This window comes from Amborella trichopoda, chromosome 4 (genome assembly GCF_054954075.1).
Source record: "Amborella trichopoda isolate Santa Cruz 75 chromosome 4, AtrichopodaSantaCruz75HAP2 v2.0, whole genome shotgun sequence".
In the NCBI taxonomy this organism is placed as follows: Eukaryota; Viridiplantae; Streptophyta; class Magnoliopsida; order Amborellales; family Amborellaceae; genus Amborella; species Amborella trichopoda.
The window spans coordinates 40,896,087-40,912,562 of NC_142339.1; the positions used below are offsets into that span (position 1 = coordinate 40,896,087).

Consider the following 16,476-nt stretch of genomic DNA (forward strand, 5'->3'; position numbering starts at 1 on the left):
CTCATTTAATGGTGTCACTCTATAACTATGGCTAATGGTTGGGTTTATACTTCATTGAAAATAGGGCTGGTAGCATTTGGGTACTCTGTTTCTAGAGAGAGAAACATTCCATTTGGGTACTCTGTTTTTAGAGAAGAAAAGCACATCTTTCGTTTCCCTTGGTTTTCCTCTTTAATTTGCAAGAGCAGGAAGATTCAAAGCATGTGGTTGAATGTGATGTATATGAATTGGGTACAATGGTTTAAGCATGAGAAAAGAAAATGGGGGATACACGAATTGCAGGAAAAAGAAGACTCCAGAACCCTAAAATCTATATGGTTAGGCTTTCCACTATAACATCACTCTATTTCTAGGCTTTTCTTTTCCTCTGTAATTTGCAGGAGCGAGAAAATCCCAAAACCCTAAAATCAATCTGGGTATAACCCATGGGAAGAGTTGGTTATTAGGTTGATTTCCTCTTTAATTTGTAAGAGAGAGAAGCAGCACGCACAGAGGAACAAGGATTATGTTTGCTAATTTTTTAAGATTTTTTTTTTTTTTTAAGCTTTTGTGTTAAATGCGTAATCTGGATGGTCTTTGAGTCTTAATTTTGATTGACTTTTTGGTGCAATTTTGTCAAGCAAAAATTTTATGATTTTTTATTCAATGGTTTTCATTTTTTTTTTTTTTTTCTAATTTGATTCTAATATTATTCTAATTTGTGATAATCTGGATGGTTTGATCCCCAATTTGTGATAATATGGATGCTTTTGAGCCGTAGTTTATGATAATATGGATGGTTTTATGCCATAAACAATATTTCTATTAACTATTATCACAAATAATTACATAAATCTGCATCCATATGATTTTTTTTACACAATAGTTTCCTTTGCACAATAATTTGCCATAAACAGTGTTTCCTTTACACAATGATTTTTCATAATAACTATTGAAATCTGCATATGCTTAAGTTAAAAAAAAAAAAAAAAACTCATATATTCAATCTGCAACTACGGCTTTGAAGAAGAACATGATTTCAACACAAACCCCAATGATACATAAACCTGTTGGTGATAAAAATTTCTATTCTAAGTTTTTATGGAAATAATATGCATTTTTAAAAAGTATGAAAATAACAATACACAAAACAGGAAAAAGTTACTGTTTTTTATCTTTCAAAAAAAATTTACAGATAGAAAAAGGATATGTTTTTTTGGTCCAGTTTAATTTGTTTTTCTTAAAATCGCATTTTAAATGTTTTTCTAAAAAAAAACTTGTTTTTTTGCCAAACTTTCGTCTTAAAAGTTTTTTATAAAAGTACTTAATTGCCGATTTGCTAACTATGGCTTGAATACACAAGGATAAACTTACTTATGACGTAGACAAAGATAGAGCACGCAACAAAACGTACTTACACCACCCCATCTCTCTCTCTCAAATGCACTTGCAAACCAATAAAAATTTCCCTTTACCCTCGATTCTATTCTTTGTATTTGTCAACCATGCGGGCTGGACTTATCGTCAGCTTTTTCTGCCCTTTTGTCTCTCCACCGTTTTTTAAGCATGGAGCTCCTAAGCCTATAAATTGGCTTGTCTCTCTTTCCACCTTTTTTTAAGCATGGAGCTCTTAAGCCTGTAAATTGGCCCGAATTGCTTCTTGGGTCAAAACTACATTAGCAAGGAGACAATGGGGCAAGTAAAGATTCAAATAAAGAAGATAGAGGACAAAACAAACAGGCAAGTGACCTACTTACTCAATGAGAAGAATGACCTCCTCAACAAGGCCAATGAGCTCTCTGTTCTTTGTGACATTGATATTGCTCTCATCATGTTCTTCCAAAATGGAAAGCTCAGTGTTTTCTCTGGGAAGGATAGGTCACTAAACTAACCATTTCTTTATTTTCTTATTACATTGAATATTTAGTTTCATCATGACTATATCTCTTATCTTTATTTTTATTTTTTTTCCCTTTGTCTATGTCCTAGGTTGAAGAAATTTTTCTCAATATATGAACCTTCCTGTGCATGTACGTGTGAGGTAATAGCTTAATATTTAATGGGTTCTACTCGCTTTTTATTTGTGTCCTCTATTAAGCTCTCATGTTTCCTTTTTGTTTTATTCCTAAGTTCATATGAAGTGCCATTTTTGTTAGATATGCAACTTCAAAAACAAAAAGAAAAAGCTTCACAAAGGTTTCAGGATGAACAAGTAAGTATCATATCTCTCTTGTTATGTGATTGTGTGTATTAAAATTTGTGGTTTGGTTTACTCTCGAGTCGCACTGATAATAATGTAGAAAAGTATATAAATATGCCATTTATTTTAGGGGAAATGTTTCTTTGGAACCCCACCCACATATGTATTATATGTGACCCTGATCTCAGCTGTCAGATCTTAGTAGATGGCTTGAGTTAACAATATCACAAGCTTGCTCTTAACCATTAGATCTTGATCGGACGACTCAGAGTTTTTTATTTTTAATTTTTATTCTATAAATCATTTTAAGCCAAAATTTGTGACATGCATAGATCTAACAATGGCGCACATGATTAAAAAAAAATAAATCCGATTATAAAAAATTACCAGAATACCCTAAAAATGTCAGGGGTATTTTGGTCATTTATTTTTATGGAAAATATTTATTTTTAGTTTTTTCCAGCTTCGCCCTAATTTTATCATTGGATGCCCAAAATTTTATTCAAAAAGTTTTTGTAGACAATAATTAAAAATAAAACAATATTTAGCATGATATTGTGGTATAAACAACTGTAGTTGCTTGATTAAGAAAGAACGGCTAAGAAGTGGGGTCCCATATAACTCATATGTTGTTGGGGTCACATGGAAAGTTCCCTCTTATTTTAGTACAAGGAGGTCATACTCAATCCTTTCTATCAAAGTTTAAATTGGATGGTTGTGTGTAATTGACTAGACTCAAAGCTAAAAGGAATTTCTCATACTTCATGACACACCTCAAGCTATTCGATTTGATTACTAAGAGCTAGGAGTACTTATAATAATAGTAAATGATGTTATAGTGCACTGTCTCAAATGATATTTGCGCTACGATCGACTTGGTAAAACAACGTGTCCATGAAGACCTTTGGAAGCTGAGGTTTGAAGATAATTTGGCCTCTAAGATAAACATGTATCTCTTCTCTCTCCCACTCTCTCATATTTGGAAATGAAGGGCTTCATTGTGCTTATCTCATTTGAATGTTTTTCTTTGTTTCGTAATGTTGGATTTCTGGCGGACTGAGTTGAATCATCTCAAACAATCTTGACCCACGTATTCAAGTACGCTCACAACTTCTTATCGAAAATTATAGAATACGATTCTTCACTTGTGTTATAACAACATCACAATTGCTCCTAGCCATTAGATGTGAAGTTGGACAATTAGGAATTTGCATTGAAACTTGCTAAACGTCCAGCAAAAATGTTCTTAAACTTATGATTCGTCTTCAGTTGTTTGATTTCTAATTTGATGGATATTCTAGTCTTATACTAAAAATGATGCACGCCAAGATGCCTAGTACATTTTTAATTTCTATTAAAGTTTATGAATATATTTTGGGATATTGTAGGTTTTACTATTAAATATTTTCAATTTATTAGGAAGTTCAAGGCTTTTTAGTGTTGGAACTTTAGAGGCATTCAACTAGAGTCATTATAGAATTATTTATTCTATCAAAGGTATATTTTAATCCGAAGTTCAAATTGTACTAGAATAAAGATATCTTGGGGGTTACGGTTTTAACTAGGGGGTTACGGTTTTAACTATAAATAGAAGTCTAAAGAAGATTCTGAAGCAAAGTAAAACATTGTTTGTCTTGAAAGTCCTTGTTAAATTAGAGAGCTAAGAAGCCTGGCTTATTCTTTCATTGTTATTTTTATTCAAATTTTCATTTTTTTGATTTCTTTTGATAAATTCTACTATTTATTATAAAGCTACATAATCTAATAACAGACAATCCCTGCAACACACATTTGGTCTTTAATTTATGTTAGCAATCGTGTGATTCTCATTCCATCTTGTTTTCCTTTTGAGAACCAATTACTTTGGAAATTTCAGGAGGTTTAGCGAGAAATTAATGGGGTTCTATATCAATTGGAAGAAGCACAAAGAAAATTAAGGTACACCTTTCTTACTAATTGGTAAACAAATCATTAACCAAACAATTAAACTAAATAGCAATAAAAGAAAACAAAATTTTACAGTTTTATCTTTGCTTTTGGAATTTTTGAGGGCGAACCCATTGAGATAACATCGCTATTAGAAGCAAAATACCATTAGCATATCCTTGAAGACGCACCTAGCCAAGAGAGCAATCGCAAAGTAAGATCTCAATATACGTAGCAATCATTCTTTGTTCGTATGAAATTTGTTGTCAAGGTTTTATTATACCCAAAAAGAAAAAAAATTAAGCTATATTTGTTTGTTTTATGCAATGAGAATTAGTATGAATTGGGCTTGCACCTTACAACCCAACTAATTCACATATAAAACATTGTTTTTTCTAGCAATAATTCCAAAAACCTTTTCTTCTGTGATTATTGTACTTGCTTGACTCTTGGGGTATAAAAAAAAATGCAAACTTATTTTCATGGAGAGAGTTTGAATGCTAATGGATTCTTAACAGCCGATTCGACTCACATTACAAAATGGTTCTCACTTGGGGAAACACACTTCCCACAACATAATTTCATTGATTCTAACTCCCTACTCTCCTTGAGGTACTTTTATAAATAATTGAGAAAGAAATAACTTGTTAAATAATATAAAACCTAAGAAAAGAACAATATTATGAGTAAAAAAATCAGGGCCAATTCTCTATAACGAATACATGAATACACAAAAAAAAATGTCATGCCCCAAATAATCTTCTTCCAATACTCACAAAATTTTGATTGATAGAGGCCATTCACAATCAGTGGTTGAATGCTTAGCCAGTTCATCTGTGAGTATGTATATGCATTGAACCTTGCTAATCAAGTTGAGTTGAACAACGAGAGAAATCAAGTAGAAGCCGATGAAGTTTTCACTCATGTTCATATTACAATATGTCAAGAGCTTTAAACTTACTCCACCACAACACCTGCAATTCATACTCTAGCAATCTCACCCCCATATACAGTGAACCGGGTATTGTATTTCATTCCATGCGGATCGTTTCTCTTGAGCCATTTGATACTTATAGGTTCAGATAGAAGGTTTGTTTGCAATGTTTAGAGTAATACCTTGAAATGATCTCTCGTGAAAAATAAAAAGAAGGCAACAAGATCGAAATAGTAAAAATGATTAACGGGACACACATAGAGGAAAAAATAAAAACAAATGGAGGCTCCAAAACATCTATACTTATCTTATTAATTGGGGATCCATATTGTAGACCGGTTACCTATGGTACAAGAAGGTTACAACTATCACTAGTTGTTAGATGTGGAATTGGGTGGTTAGGATGTGTAATACTTTTACACAAAGTTCAAAATATATAAATAAAAAAAATTTAATCAATGAGGGTTATGAAAGCACACTCATCACATCTAAAGTTTTCATATTTGTGAGCTAAAAGTGATTATGACTATCTTATGCAAAAGGTAAATAGTATTATCGCATACTTATTCATTATTAACAATATTGTTGTACCTTATCTTATCTTAAACACTTGGATTCTAACAAATTGTTCTTTTCTTTTTGGTTAATTTCTTCCACAAAATGCTAATAACATGAGACAAAAACTTCTTTGGCAAGGAACTGGAGAGTCTAACTTTGGTTCGCCGGTCCAAAATCAAGAGAATTAAATCTCTTCGAAGTTTGAACTATGCTTATATTGAATATAAAAAGCAATGATAGTAGCCCTTTTTGGTTTTTTTATTTTGTGATTTTCTTGGATGTTTGGGTCCAAGAGTGAGCTATAGACTTTCTTCTTTTCTATTACAACCAGTGTTTAAAAAAATGCCTAGTCGAAGTCCGGTTCGACTCGGGAATCGTCATGGACGGATCGAATCGGCAAAAAAAACGGGAATCGTTCGGTTCTAGAGAGAACCGGATGATTCTGTACAGTGACTCGCCGATTCATTGTACGGAATCAGCGAATCCGTACAATGAATCGGCGAGTCCCGTACGGAATTTTTTTTTTCTTTTTTTTTGTTTTGTAATCCATGATAGATTTTTTTGTAATACTTGATCGATTTTTTTGTAATCCTTGATCGAATTTTTTTTTTTTTTTGTAATCCATGATTGAATTTTTTTGTTTTTTTTTTTTTTTTTGTAACCCATGATAGATTTTTTGTAATCCATGATCGAATTTTTTGTAATCCATGATCGAAATGTTTGTTTTTTTTTCTTGTAATCCATGATCGAATTTTTTTTTTTTTTGTAACCCATGATAGAATTTTTGTAATCCATGATCGAATGTTTTGTAATACATGATCGAAATGTTTGTTTTTTTTTTGTAATCCAAGATTGAAATGTTTGTTTTTTTTTTGTAATCCATGAGCGAATTTTTTGTTTTTTTCTTTTTTTTGTAACCCATGATAGAGTTTTTTGTAATCCATGATTGAATTTTTTGTAATCCATGATCGAATTGTTTTTTTCTTTTTTTGTAATCCACGATTGAATTTTTTGTTTTTTTTTGTTTGTTTTTTTTTTGTAATCCATGATCGAATTTTATGTAATCCATGATCGAATTTTATGTAATCCATGATCGAATTTTTTGTAATCCATGATTGAATTTTTTGAAAATTTGTGATTTTTTTTTTTTAATCCATGATCGAATTTTTTTTTGTAATCCATGATAAAATTTTTTTAAAATTTGTGATTTTTTTTTTTAATCCATGATAGAATTTTTTGAAAATTTGTAATTTTTTTTTTTTAATCCAGGATCGATTTTTTTGGAAATTTGTTTTTTTTTTTTTAATCCATATTATTCAAAGAGAAAATGAGAGAGATGATGATTTTGAGGCCACTCTATCCCAGCCATATTATTTACATATCGAGTCCCAACGGCAACAATGTAGGGATGAGCACGACAGTGCAGGTGAGCATGAAAGATGGACAATCTTCGGGGATTTTAGATTGGGAACACAACAAAACACTAACACTTAGGGATTTGGGAATAGTCAGACGCCTGCTAATATCGATGATTCGTTTTTAGATCGAATCAATGAATTGTTAAACGAATTCAATCAATGGCACCAGCGTGACCAAGAAGAACAATAACGTCGTCTATCATTTTATTTTTAGATCATATGTTACTAATTTTATGCTTTATTGTAGTCCATGTATGTTGATATACTTATTCCATGATAATTATATGTTTATCCTTTTGTGTGATGTAAATTAAATGTTGAATGGCGGTTCATGTAAGGAAAGAACATATCAATATTCGCATATTCATTCAAAAACATGGAAATTCTTAATGGAGTACCTTCATTTCTTATTGAATTCCTAAAAAACAATATTTATAATGAATTTTAATAATTTTTTAGGATTTTTTTTAAGCTTTATTCTGACCGATTCACCCCATTCCTGATCCCGATCGCCGATTCACCGATCCGGATCGGTTTTTTGGTAGCCTGATCCGGGTCACCGATCCGGTTTTTAAACCATTGATTACAACTGATTCACCAAAATGAGTCTATTATTTTACATTTTAGAGGGGGAACAAAAGAAGCTAGCGTGTGTTTAAGAAGAAAGAAAAGGTTGCTTGACGCCACCTCTTAAATTATAATAATAATTGAGAACGATGGTGCAAATTTTAAAAGGAAAAGTACATTGCATATTATCGAATGAAATGATTTCCAATAATGGAGAGGATTTGACTTGCCATTGGGATGCTGCAACCACTTCAAAGTTTCTTTCACTCCCATGAACTATAATTTTCCTTAGTTATTGAAGCATACGATGCTTATCCTACTTCAAATAGGTATAAAAAGTTTCGCTCCCCTGCTCAAGCTGTAACCATGCCTCTTGTGCACTTTCGATTGCTCTCTCCTTCTCCAACACCCCATAATTCCTTTCATATTTTAGGGTGTGCATCATCATCACCAATAACATTTGAATATCTTGGGTTGTGTTTATATGATTAGAGCTGGGTGGATGAAGTGGAGATGTGCATCTGGAGTCTTATGTCATGGTCACATACCAATAAAACTATAAGGGAATTTCTATGGGATGGAATGTATAAGCAGTCGAGAAATAAAATATCCATAAAGTTAGTGTATCTTAGATGAGGATGTTGCAATGGCTCAGTGGTATGATAATAAAAGATGAAATTCGAAATGAATACATTCGAGGAGATTTAAGAATAAATCCAATAGGTGATAAAATGAAAGAAAGTAGACTTAGACGGTCTTGGTCATGTGTAGTATTGACCTAAGACATAGTAGGTTTGACGGAGAGATTTAGTTCAAATAGACAGCACTAAAAGGACAAGGGGATGGCCCAAATAGATATTGATGGAAGTAATGAGATTAGATCTAGTGACTAATGGTCTGACTGAGGGTATGAAATAAGATTCGTATTGTCGACCCCAAATTATTGGGATAAAACTCGGACGATCATGATGATTCTTACAGGTAAGAAGCTCATGCACAACCTTGTTTAAATTAATGAAGCTACTCAAAGGAGGATCTCTCTCTCTCTCCAACATTTTCAATATTTTTTCCTTAGTCTTACCTCCTCCTACATACATATTACTAAGAAGTACTTATCCCCCCACATCTTGGGTCTAACTAATTGGAAGCAACACTCCTTCACCTCTACGTACACGAATGAAAACCCACCACAAAATAGAGAAAAAAAAACGTGCAAATACACATCATCCTCAATATAAAAAGAAAAATTTATTAATATATAACTAATTTATCAAATTTTTAATATTTTAACAATTTTTAAATATTCCAATATTTGCATTTTGATGAGTTTTTAAATTTATATGAAATCGGTAAAATGTTAAAGAGTTTTGATATATCTCTTTAGAAAAATTAAGCAAAAGAATGGGTAAAGAAGATCATTTTTTTTTAATAAAAAACGTTCACCACTAACTTGAAAGTAAACTTTTTGTGAAGTGTTGGTTAACAAATACCAACCAGTTCATGGGGAGTACTTGGAAATGACATCATGTTTGTTAAAGTCCAAAGTTTCTCTGAAGAGAAACTTGGGATATACGATAGGAATGGAAATGAATCATAAACACGTATAAGATATTGAGAACTACCAGAAAATGCATGATATTGCACTTAGCCTTCCCATACACTTTCCATAGTAACCCGGTAGACATTGTACACTTTCCTTAATAATGTTCATGGTAAACCATGGAAGTACATCAATTTTAACTTTGAAATTCTAACCAAACCAAACCTTGTTGACACTTTGTGATTTATCTTATATTTTTTTGAAGGAAAGCAAAGGGAAAAGTTTATGAGTTGCTAATGTGGTCCTCTTCCCAAAATCTCTATTAGAGAATGACTTTTGGACTAAACTTTTATAGGCCAATAATCTCAACCACTTTGATTATGAATTTTAAAAAATAGAATTAGAATTAGAATTTAAATTTGAATTTTATGATATTTTATTTTGAAAGATTTAAAATGCATAGTCTATGAAAATTTTAAAACAACATGTTTTTAAAGTTTAAAATATATTTTTAAATTTATGCTTGTGCTAGTCGAGATTATCAACCTGTAGAATTAGAGTTAATAAGAGAGAGTTGGAAAGCGCTCTTTTAGCAGCGTCATTGATTTGAGTGAGTTGTAATGAGTTGGAAAGCCCTCTCTTTCTTTCTCTCTCTCTCTCATCAAATAAGTTAAGAGCAGGAGCTTAGCAAATTTCTTTTGCTTAAACACACTAGCTTTTCTTTTTCTTCCATAATGGACTTATATTTATGTTTAATGCATGCAAAAAAGGAAAGAATTTGGGCTTTCTTAGACCCGACTCATACAAGAAATATCCCCAAAAAAAAAAAAAAACAGAAAAAGAAATGTCATCCTTGTTTTGTGTAGTTGATATAAGCATAGTGGCAAACGATCTATTCCTCCTTATTTTGAGTCGACGAACCATACTCTCCAATTCCATCTAATTTTGAGCCAACAAACTTGAGTCTCCAATTCCCTATGAATATAATCCACATGCCATCCAAGTAAGATCGTATATTAATAAAATTTTGTGAAATAAATTAACCAAAAAGGAAAATACAATATGTGAGAAGTAAAATATTTAAGGAGAGACTAAGCACACATGTGTTAATAATGAACTACCTTCTGCACAGGAAAATCACAATTATTCTTAGCCATCAAATATGAAATTGGGAAGTTGAAGAGTTTGTCATTTATCACCTTCAATGATTAAAATTTTTCGAACTTTGTGTAAAAAAAGAATGGCACACTCCTGTGTCTGCTTGGTTCCACTTTGACAGCTAGGGGTAGTTGTAGCCTTCTTATAGTATAGATAAATAGTCTCACGATATACAAATCACTAATAAATGAGATAAGTTTGGGTATGTTTTAAATTTTAGTTTTATTGCATGGATGGGGGTTGATCAATGAAAACTACCTATATTATGTTACATTGGTTTACGCATTTTCCTGTCCTTATGCCCTTGTGTATGCATATACATGACTCAATCATTTAAAATAACATATTTTAATATTTAAGTTCAATTTTTTCTTTTTTCCAAAGTCATGATCATAGTGGCTGAGATTATTTTCAAGGTATAATTGGAAAAAATTGTAAAGAAATCCCATATTTGAACCTAAAAGTATTGACTGGCCCTAGAGAAACCTAACTACCATATATAAACATGTGAATTGCATGGAATGAAAGACAATACCGGGTTCATTGTATTTGGGCTTGAGATTGTGGGAGGATGGATGGCAAGTGTTGTAGCAGTGCAAGTTTCAAGAAGCTAAGATGTTGTAGTCTCAACTTGAGCAAACTCTTCATCCACTTCCGCTCGATTGCTCTCATTGATCAATCCAACTTGATCAGCAAGGTTCAATGCATTTACATTCATAATTAAAGAATCGACAAATGAGACCAGTACGCATTCAACCATTGGATGTGGATGATCCCTATAAATCAAAATTTTATAAGTACTGGTAGAATATTATTTTTGCCCTTTTTTTGTGGTATATTTATTCGTTCATCATGGAGTGGTGGCACGGTGGTGGTGATTACCCATTAATTTGGTCTTTTATTTTGTTCTACACTTTTTATCCTTTCATTTATTTCTCAACTATAGATGAAAACTACCTCAAGGACAGCATAGAGTTGGAATCCATGAAATTATGAAGTGGGGAGAGTATTTCCCTTTGTGAGAACCAATCCTTAACTTGAGTCGAATCAGTTTCTAGAAGTCCATGAGTATTTGAAATCTCTCCATGAAAATATGTTTGCATTTTTTTAATACCACAAGGGTCAAGCAAATCAGCCAAGAGGTAAAGATTTATATTTAAATTTTGACAATTTCTGGTTGAGAAAAAAAAATACATGTAAATTAGTTGGTTTGTAAGGTCCAATGATCGTTCCTTTCAATTCATGCAGCAAAAGGCAAACAAATATAGTTTAGGATACTTTCTTTTTGAAATAACATTTACTTGAAGACAACAAATTTCACGCAACATAGAAAGAACAAAGAATGGTAGAATAATTTACTATTTTTTCTATGATCTCACTTTGCGATTGATTAATCGCTCGAGTGTATATTGAATGATATGCTCATAGAGTTCTGCTTCTGCCTCTGCTAGTGATGTTATACTATTAGTTTCACCCTATAAAGGCCTGAAAGCCAAGATAGAGATGTTTACTTTGTTTCTTATTCAAATATAGTTTGGTTAACGATAAGTTTACCAATTAGTGAAAAATGAGTACCTTAATTTTCTCTCTACATCCTCAAGTTGATGATGGACCCTATTAATTTCTTGTAGAAGCTCCTGATGTTTAAGAAATAATTAGTTATTGAAATAAGAATCACAAGACTATAGAGGAAAGGGACATGAAAGATCAACTGTAAGGGGATTGCATATTATAAGGTTATTTATCTTGGCAATGCATTGGATAGTTTATATAAAGATCTCCATGAAATAAAATTTGATTGAAAAATATGGTGGAAGAACAAGCCGAGCGTCTTAGCTCTCTAGTTTAACCATGACAATATGCTTCTAAAATCATATATCGACCTCTATATATATTTTGAACCTCAACCCTCATGTTTATATTAGAAATTACGGACATGAGACTTCGCCCCCTCCTTAGTTTCGTATGCAAACAAATCGATGAGGTTGTAGAGTATGGTGAAACTCAACCAAAAAAGCTTTTAAGAAGGGGTTTGGGGTAAAAAGAGGGTTTTAAAAAAATGGATTTAGGAAGCAAACAAAGAAAGAGAACCATAAATAAACAACTAAACTAGGGAGATGCAAATAAATATAGGTGAAGAACCTAACTACGAGATGCAGGAAGAATAACAAATTAAAGAGCATGGAGACAAAAGAAGTCAGTTTAGTCTAAACATGTGTAACATAGAATGTAAGAGAGAGTATTATGGAAATGCGAGTATGATTACGAAGAAGAAAAGAGATGATGTCCTCATGAACAAGGCAGAGAGATATGAGTATGAAATGCGAATAAAGATAATAATATAATATGAGAAGAGATAAAATGAGAGAGCGGGACAAGAAAGCTAATACTAATCAATAACATGCATTGAGAGTAATAAAACTAAATACAAGAAAGAGATAGAAGGAAATAGTATTAGAAAGAGTGTTAAGATAAGTGAGATAGAGAGAAATAGAGAATGAAGCATTGAAAAAGAGATAGAGAAGTAGATGAATATAAATTAGTAATAAGACAAATAGATACAACATGAAGATAATAAGAGAGGCTAAACTATTGAACAAAATATAAAGGGGAGGGGTAAAATAAGCATACAAGAGAATGGAGGATGAGAGGGATGGAAGAGATGATAGTTAAACTATGAGATGGAAGAGGAAAGAGAATATATCATTAATCAAGAAAAATAACTATAATAAAAATAAATAAATAAATGCTTGATTGACAGGGTGAAGAAGATGACAAGATCTATGCTATCAAGCGAGCAAAAAGGGGAAAAGAAATAAACACAAAAAACTATAAGAGGTAGATATAACGAGAAAAGAGAAAACAACCATGTAATAAAATAGATGAGAGATTGGGGTGAGAGGAGAGAGCCTATGCTATCAAATAAAAAAAACTAGGAGGAAACATCAATATAACAAACAAGGAGAATACATACTCATGAAAGATAAAGAAAATAAATCTACACTAAAGAGGATGGGAAAAAGAGGGAGATCTAAAAAGAATAAAATGGGAAAATGAATAAATGCACCAAACTTAACGAAAGGTAAATATTACTAAGAAGAGAAGTGTGATTATTTAATGAAGAAAATGAGGGATAGAGCGTTGATGGAGAAGAGAAGATCCATGATACTACATAAGGAAGCAAAGAAGAGGAATAAATACAACACAATAAAAGAAATAAATTCAAGTTACCAAAGGGAAAATGATTATGCAATGAGAAGGAAAGAAAAGAGAGGATTAAATATAACTTACTATGCATATTAAAGACTACATTGAATGAGAAAGCAAGGGAATGTAAGTAGGATCATGAATAAGAGAAAATAGGGACAAACATATATAAAAATATGGCTAAGAGAGAAATAAATGCAAGAATAAGAGAAGAAGAAAAGAGAAGTTAAATCATGAAATAAATAAAGGGAAGCAGAAAGCCATCATTTTAAAATGAATGCTTGAAAAATCAATGAAAATAGAAAGAAAACATATTTAAGCCGGGTCCTCAGGCTCGATGCCCAAAGTCAGTGCTGATTCAGATTGTAAGTTGCACAATCAATCCTGAACTTTTTCGATTTTCAATGGGATAAGTAGAAATAGGAAGAAGAGGGCCCGAAAGGTCTGATTATCTAAAGCGCCTTCGGTTAGTAGTGTAGTTTGAAGGAGTTTGTAGTTGTAATTTTAGATTGAAGGATTTGGATGGAATGGCGATCACTCAAGTGGGCTCACCTTAGGGCTTTTCTCTCTCAAGTATAAGCTTAAGATCAAGGGATTTTTGGGCATAGCCTAGGCTCAAGATTAGGGGAACTTGAACAAAGTTTCGACTCAATATTCAGGCAGCTCCCCCCTTAAACCCGAGGCAAAATGGGTTATTTATAGGCAAAATGGACTCATGATAGCCTGTAGGTCGGTTATGTGTAATTTTCGGGCCATCAATACCTTGACGATACTTGGATTGGTGTTGACGCTGGTTGGAATGGCCCCATGTCATTAATGTTGCAATAATAATGGTTGGTAAATATTAATTGCTCATTAATGTGGCTTTGTATGACCTGTCAGAATCTGACGCCATTGGCAATGGCGCTAATGGCATTCCGACTACTTTCAAATATTGTTCTGAATAGGTGTGGCGCTCTAGTGACTTTGATCCGGTTCAGATTGACCAATTATAGCTTAAAGCTATTTTGAGTGGCGCCGACGGCATTTGGACTACTACTAGATACCAGCTAGCACTCCGTCTTGGTTGTACCTTCGTCTGATTATCAACCAATGAGAATTTGACAACCTTGAGCCATACTGAGGTCTGACATGTCAGTACGGGGCCTGTCATTGCGACATGTACAGATTGACATGTTGCCCGTCATCTCAGTCATATCGGGCAAGCTATTTCTCGCCTGGTACAGTTCTCAGAACCTGACACTAATTGAATGGCGCTGACGGCATTGGCATTGGCACTGCCACTAGGCTTCTGAATGTTCTAGAGCTCACCAGGGGCTGGGTTCTACTGGGAGTGGCGCCGAGTCGCACGTTTTGGGACTAAGATGGCTTTGGTACCTTGCCATCAGACTTTTGGTAGGGCTTTGATACCTATTGAGGTAACATCAGAGCCTTTCCTTTGAAATGCTTCATGGTCAAGTCATTCTGAATCTGTCTCCCCTTGTTTCACCTCTTAATACCTTTGGTCCAACTAGAGCAATAAGGGTTTGGTGGAGGCTAGATTTACGGAGAAGAGGTTCTGGTGGGCTGAATGGTTTAAACTATCTGCATGGTTTGTCTGGACATTTCAACCTATCCATAACTTCTCAAGTCGAGATCGGGGTGTCTATACATCAAGAAATCATAATTCTAGTATAACAAGAACTTCTAATTAAAATAAGATTTGCAATGACAGTTTTACCCCAAAAAAATCAAGTACAATTTATCAAAATACACATAAAGTTTGAAGTACTTAATACGTAGCTTATGTGTAGTTTTCAAAAATTTGAAACCCATTTTGATGAGCAATTTGAAATTAGATAAAAATATATTTGAAATACGCTAAACAGTCCAAAAATAAGGTGTATTTTGATTAAATTTCCTTAATATAAATAACTCCATAAAGATGCATCATTGTGCTACAAGAAGATCATCATAACCCCAACTATTAGATTCGAAACCGAGTGGTTATGGATGCCTCGCAAAGTTCAAGAAATTTTTTCTTGGAATTTGTTCTAGACCAATGGTACACCCCTCATCTGATTCAACATCTAGTGATTTGGAGTAATCATGACCTTCTTACACAAAAAATAGACAATCTTACTATATACTTTATGATAAATAAGTTGTGAGCATACCTCGATGCGTGGGTGAGGACTATTTGAGATGCTTTAAGACAATCCATAAGGAACCCAACATAGGAAGACAAAACAAAAGATTCAAAAAAGGGAAGCACAAATAAAGCCTTTCATCTACAAACATGAATGTGCATGCATGTGTTTGTAAGAGAGAGAGATACCCACTTAATCGAGAGGCCAAATCGTCTTCAGACCTCAACTTCATGAGGCCTTCTAGGAAACTTTGTTGCAAAGACAATCATAGTATAAAAATTATAGTCAGTCTAAATCAAAAGATAATAGAATCACAAATTTGAATACACATAGCACAAGAGAGAGCAGACACTTCTTCATTTTGAAGCCTTTAGAAGTTGCATATCAAACATAAATGGTAGAGCAGAGGAACCCAATTGAGAATAAACCAAAAAGTAAACATGAAAACTTAATAAAACACGCCATTGAGAAACAAGAGAACCATTAAATTTTAAACTCTTACCTCCCTCATACATGCTCATGAAGGTTCATATAGCGCTCAAAAGCTTGCTCAATCGTGTAAAAAAGCACAAATAGCACAGACAAAAACAACAAAATATAAGAGACCAAGTCATGATCAAGATCAATGAATACCTCAAAGTAAACAAGAAAAATGCTAGTCTAATTACATCTTTTTCCTAAAAAAAAGGAAGGTTTGTTATTTTCAGAGAATATGATAGAAGCGATATCGATGTCACAGAGAATGAAGAGCTCATAGGCTTTCTTGAGGGGGCCATTCCTCCCCTTAGAGTAGCTCACATGTTGATTAGTCTTGTTTTCTTATCTTCTTAATTGGAAGCTTTTTTTGCCTCGTTTTTTCC

General features: G+C 33.0%; 1 protein-coding gene and 1 long non-coding RNA gene across 3 annotated transcripts; one reads left to right on the top strand and one right to left on the bottom strand.

The window, feature by feature from the left end:
• LOC148782452 (agamous-like MADS-box protein AGL66) lies at window positions 1-4,379 on the top strand. Of its 2 annotated transcripts, none has more exons than XM_088865255.1 (4): window positions 1-1,857; window positions 1,969-2,020; window positions 2,136-2,191; window positions 4,056-4,379. In XM_088865255.1, the coding sequence occupies exons 1-4, from the start codon at window positions 1,670-1,672 to the stop codon at window positions 4,114-4,116; spliced, it is 357 nt and encodes a 118-aa protein (XP_088721381.1). In that variant the 5' UTR covers window positions 1-1,669; the 3' UTR covers window positions 4,117-4,379. The 2 variants fall into 2 exon arrangements, with proteins under 2 accessions (XP_088721381.1, XP_088721382.1); XM_088865256.1 differs by lacking the exon at window positions 4,056-4,379 and adding an exon at window positions 3,019-3,217.
• A 5,435-nt stretch (window positions 4,380-9,814) lies between these two features.
• Window positions 9,815-16,247, bottom strand: LOC110006444 (uncharacterized). Its single transcript, XR_016054512.1, has 5 exons — window positions 16,119-16,247; window positions 15,809-15,864; window positions 15,644-15,674; window positions 11,856-11,917; window positions 9,815-10,097 (listed from the first exon to the last, which is right to left on the bottom strand). It is a non-coding gene; the product is annotated as an uncharacterized LOC110006444 (long non-coding RNA).
• Between the last annotated feature and the right edge of the window lie 229 nt (window positions 16,248-16,476).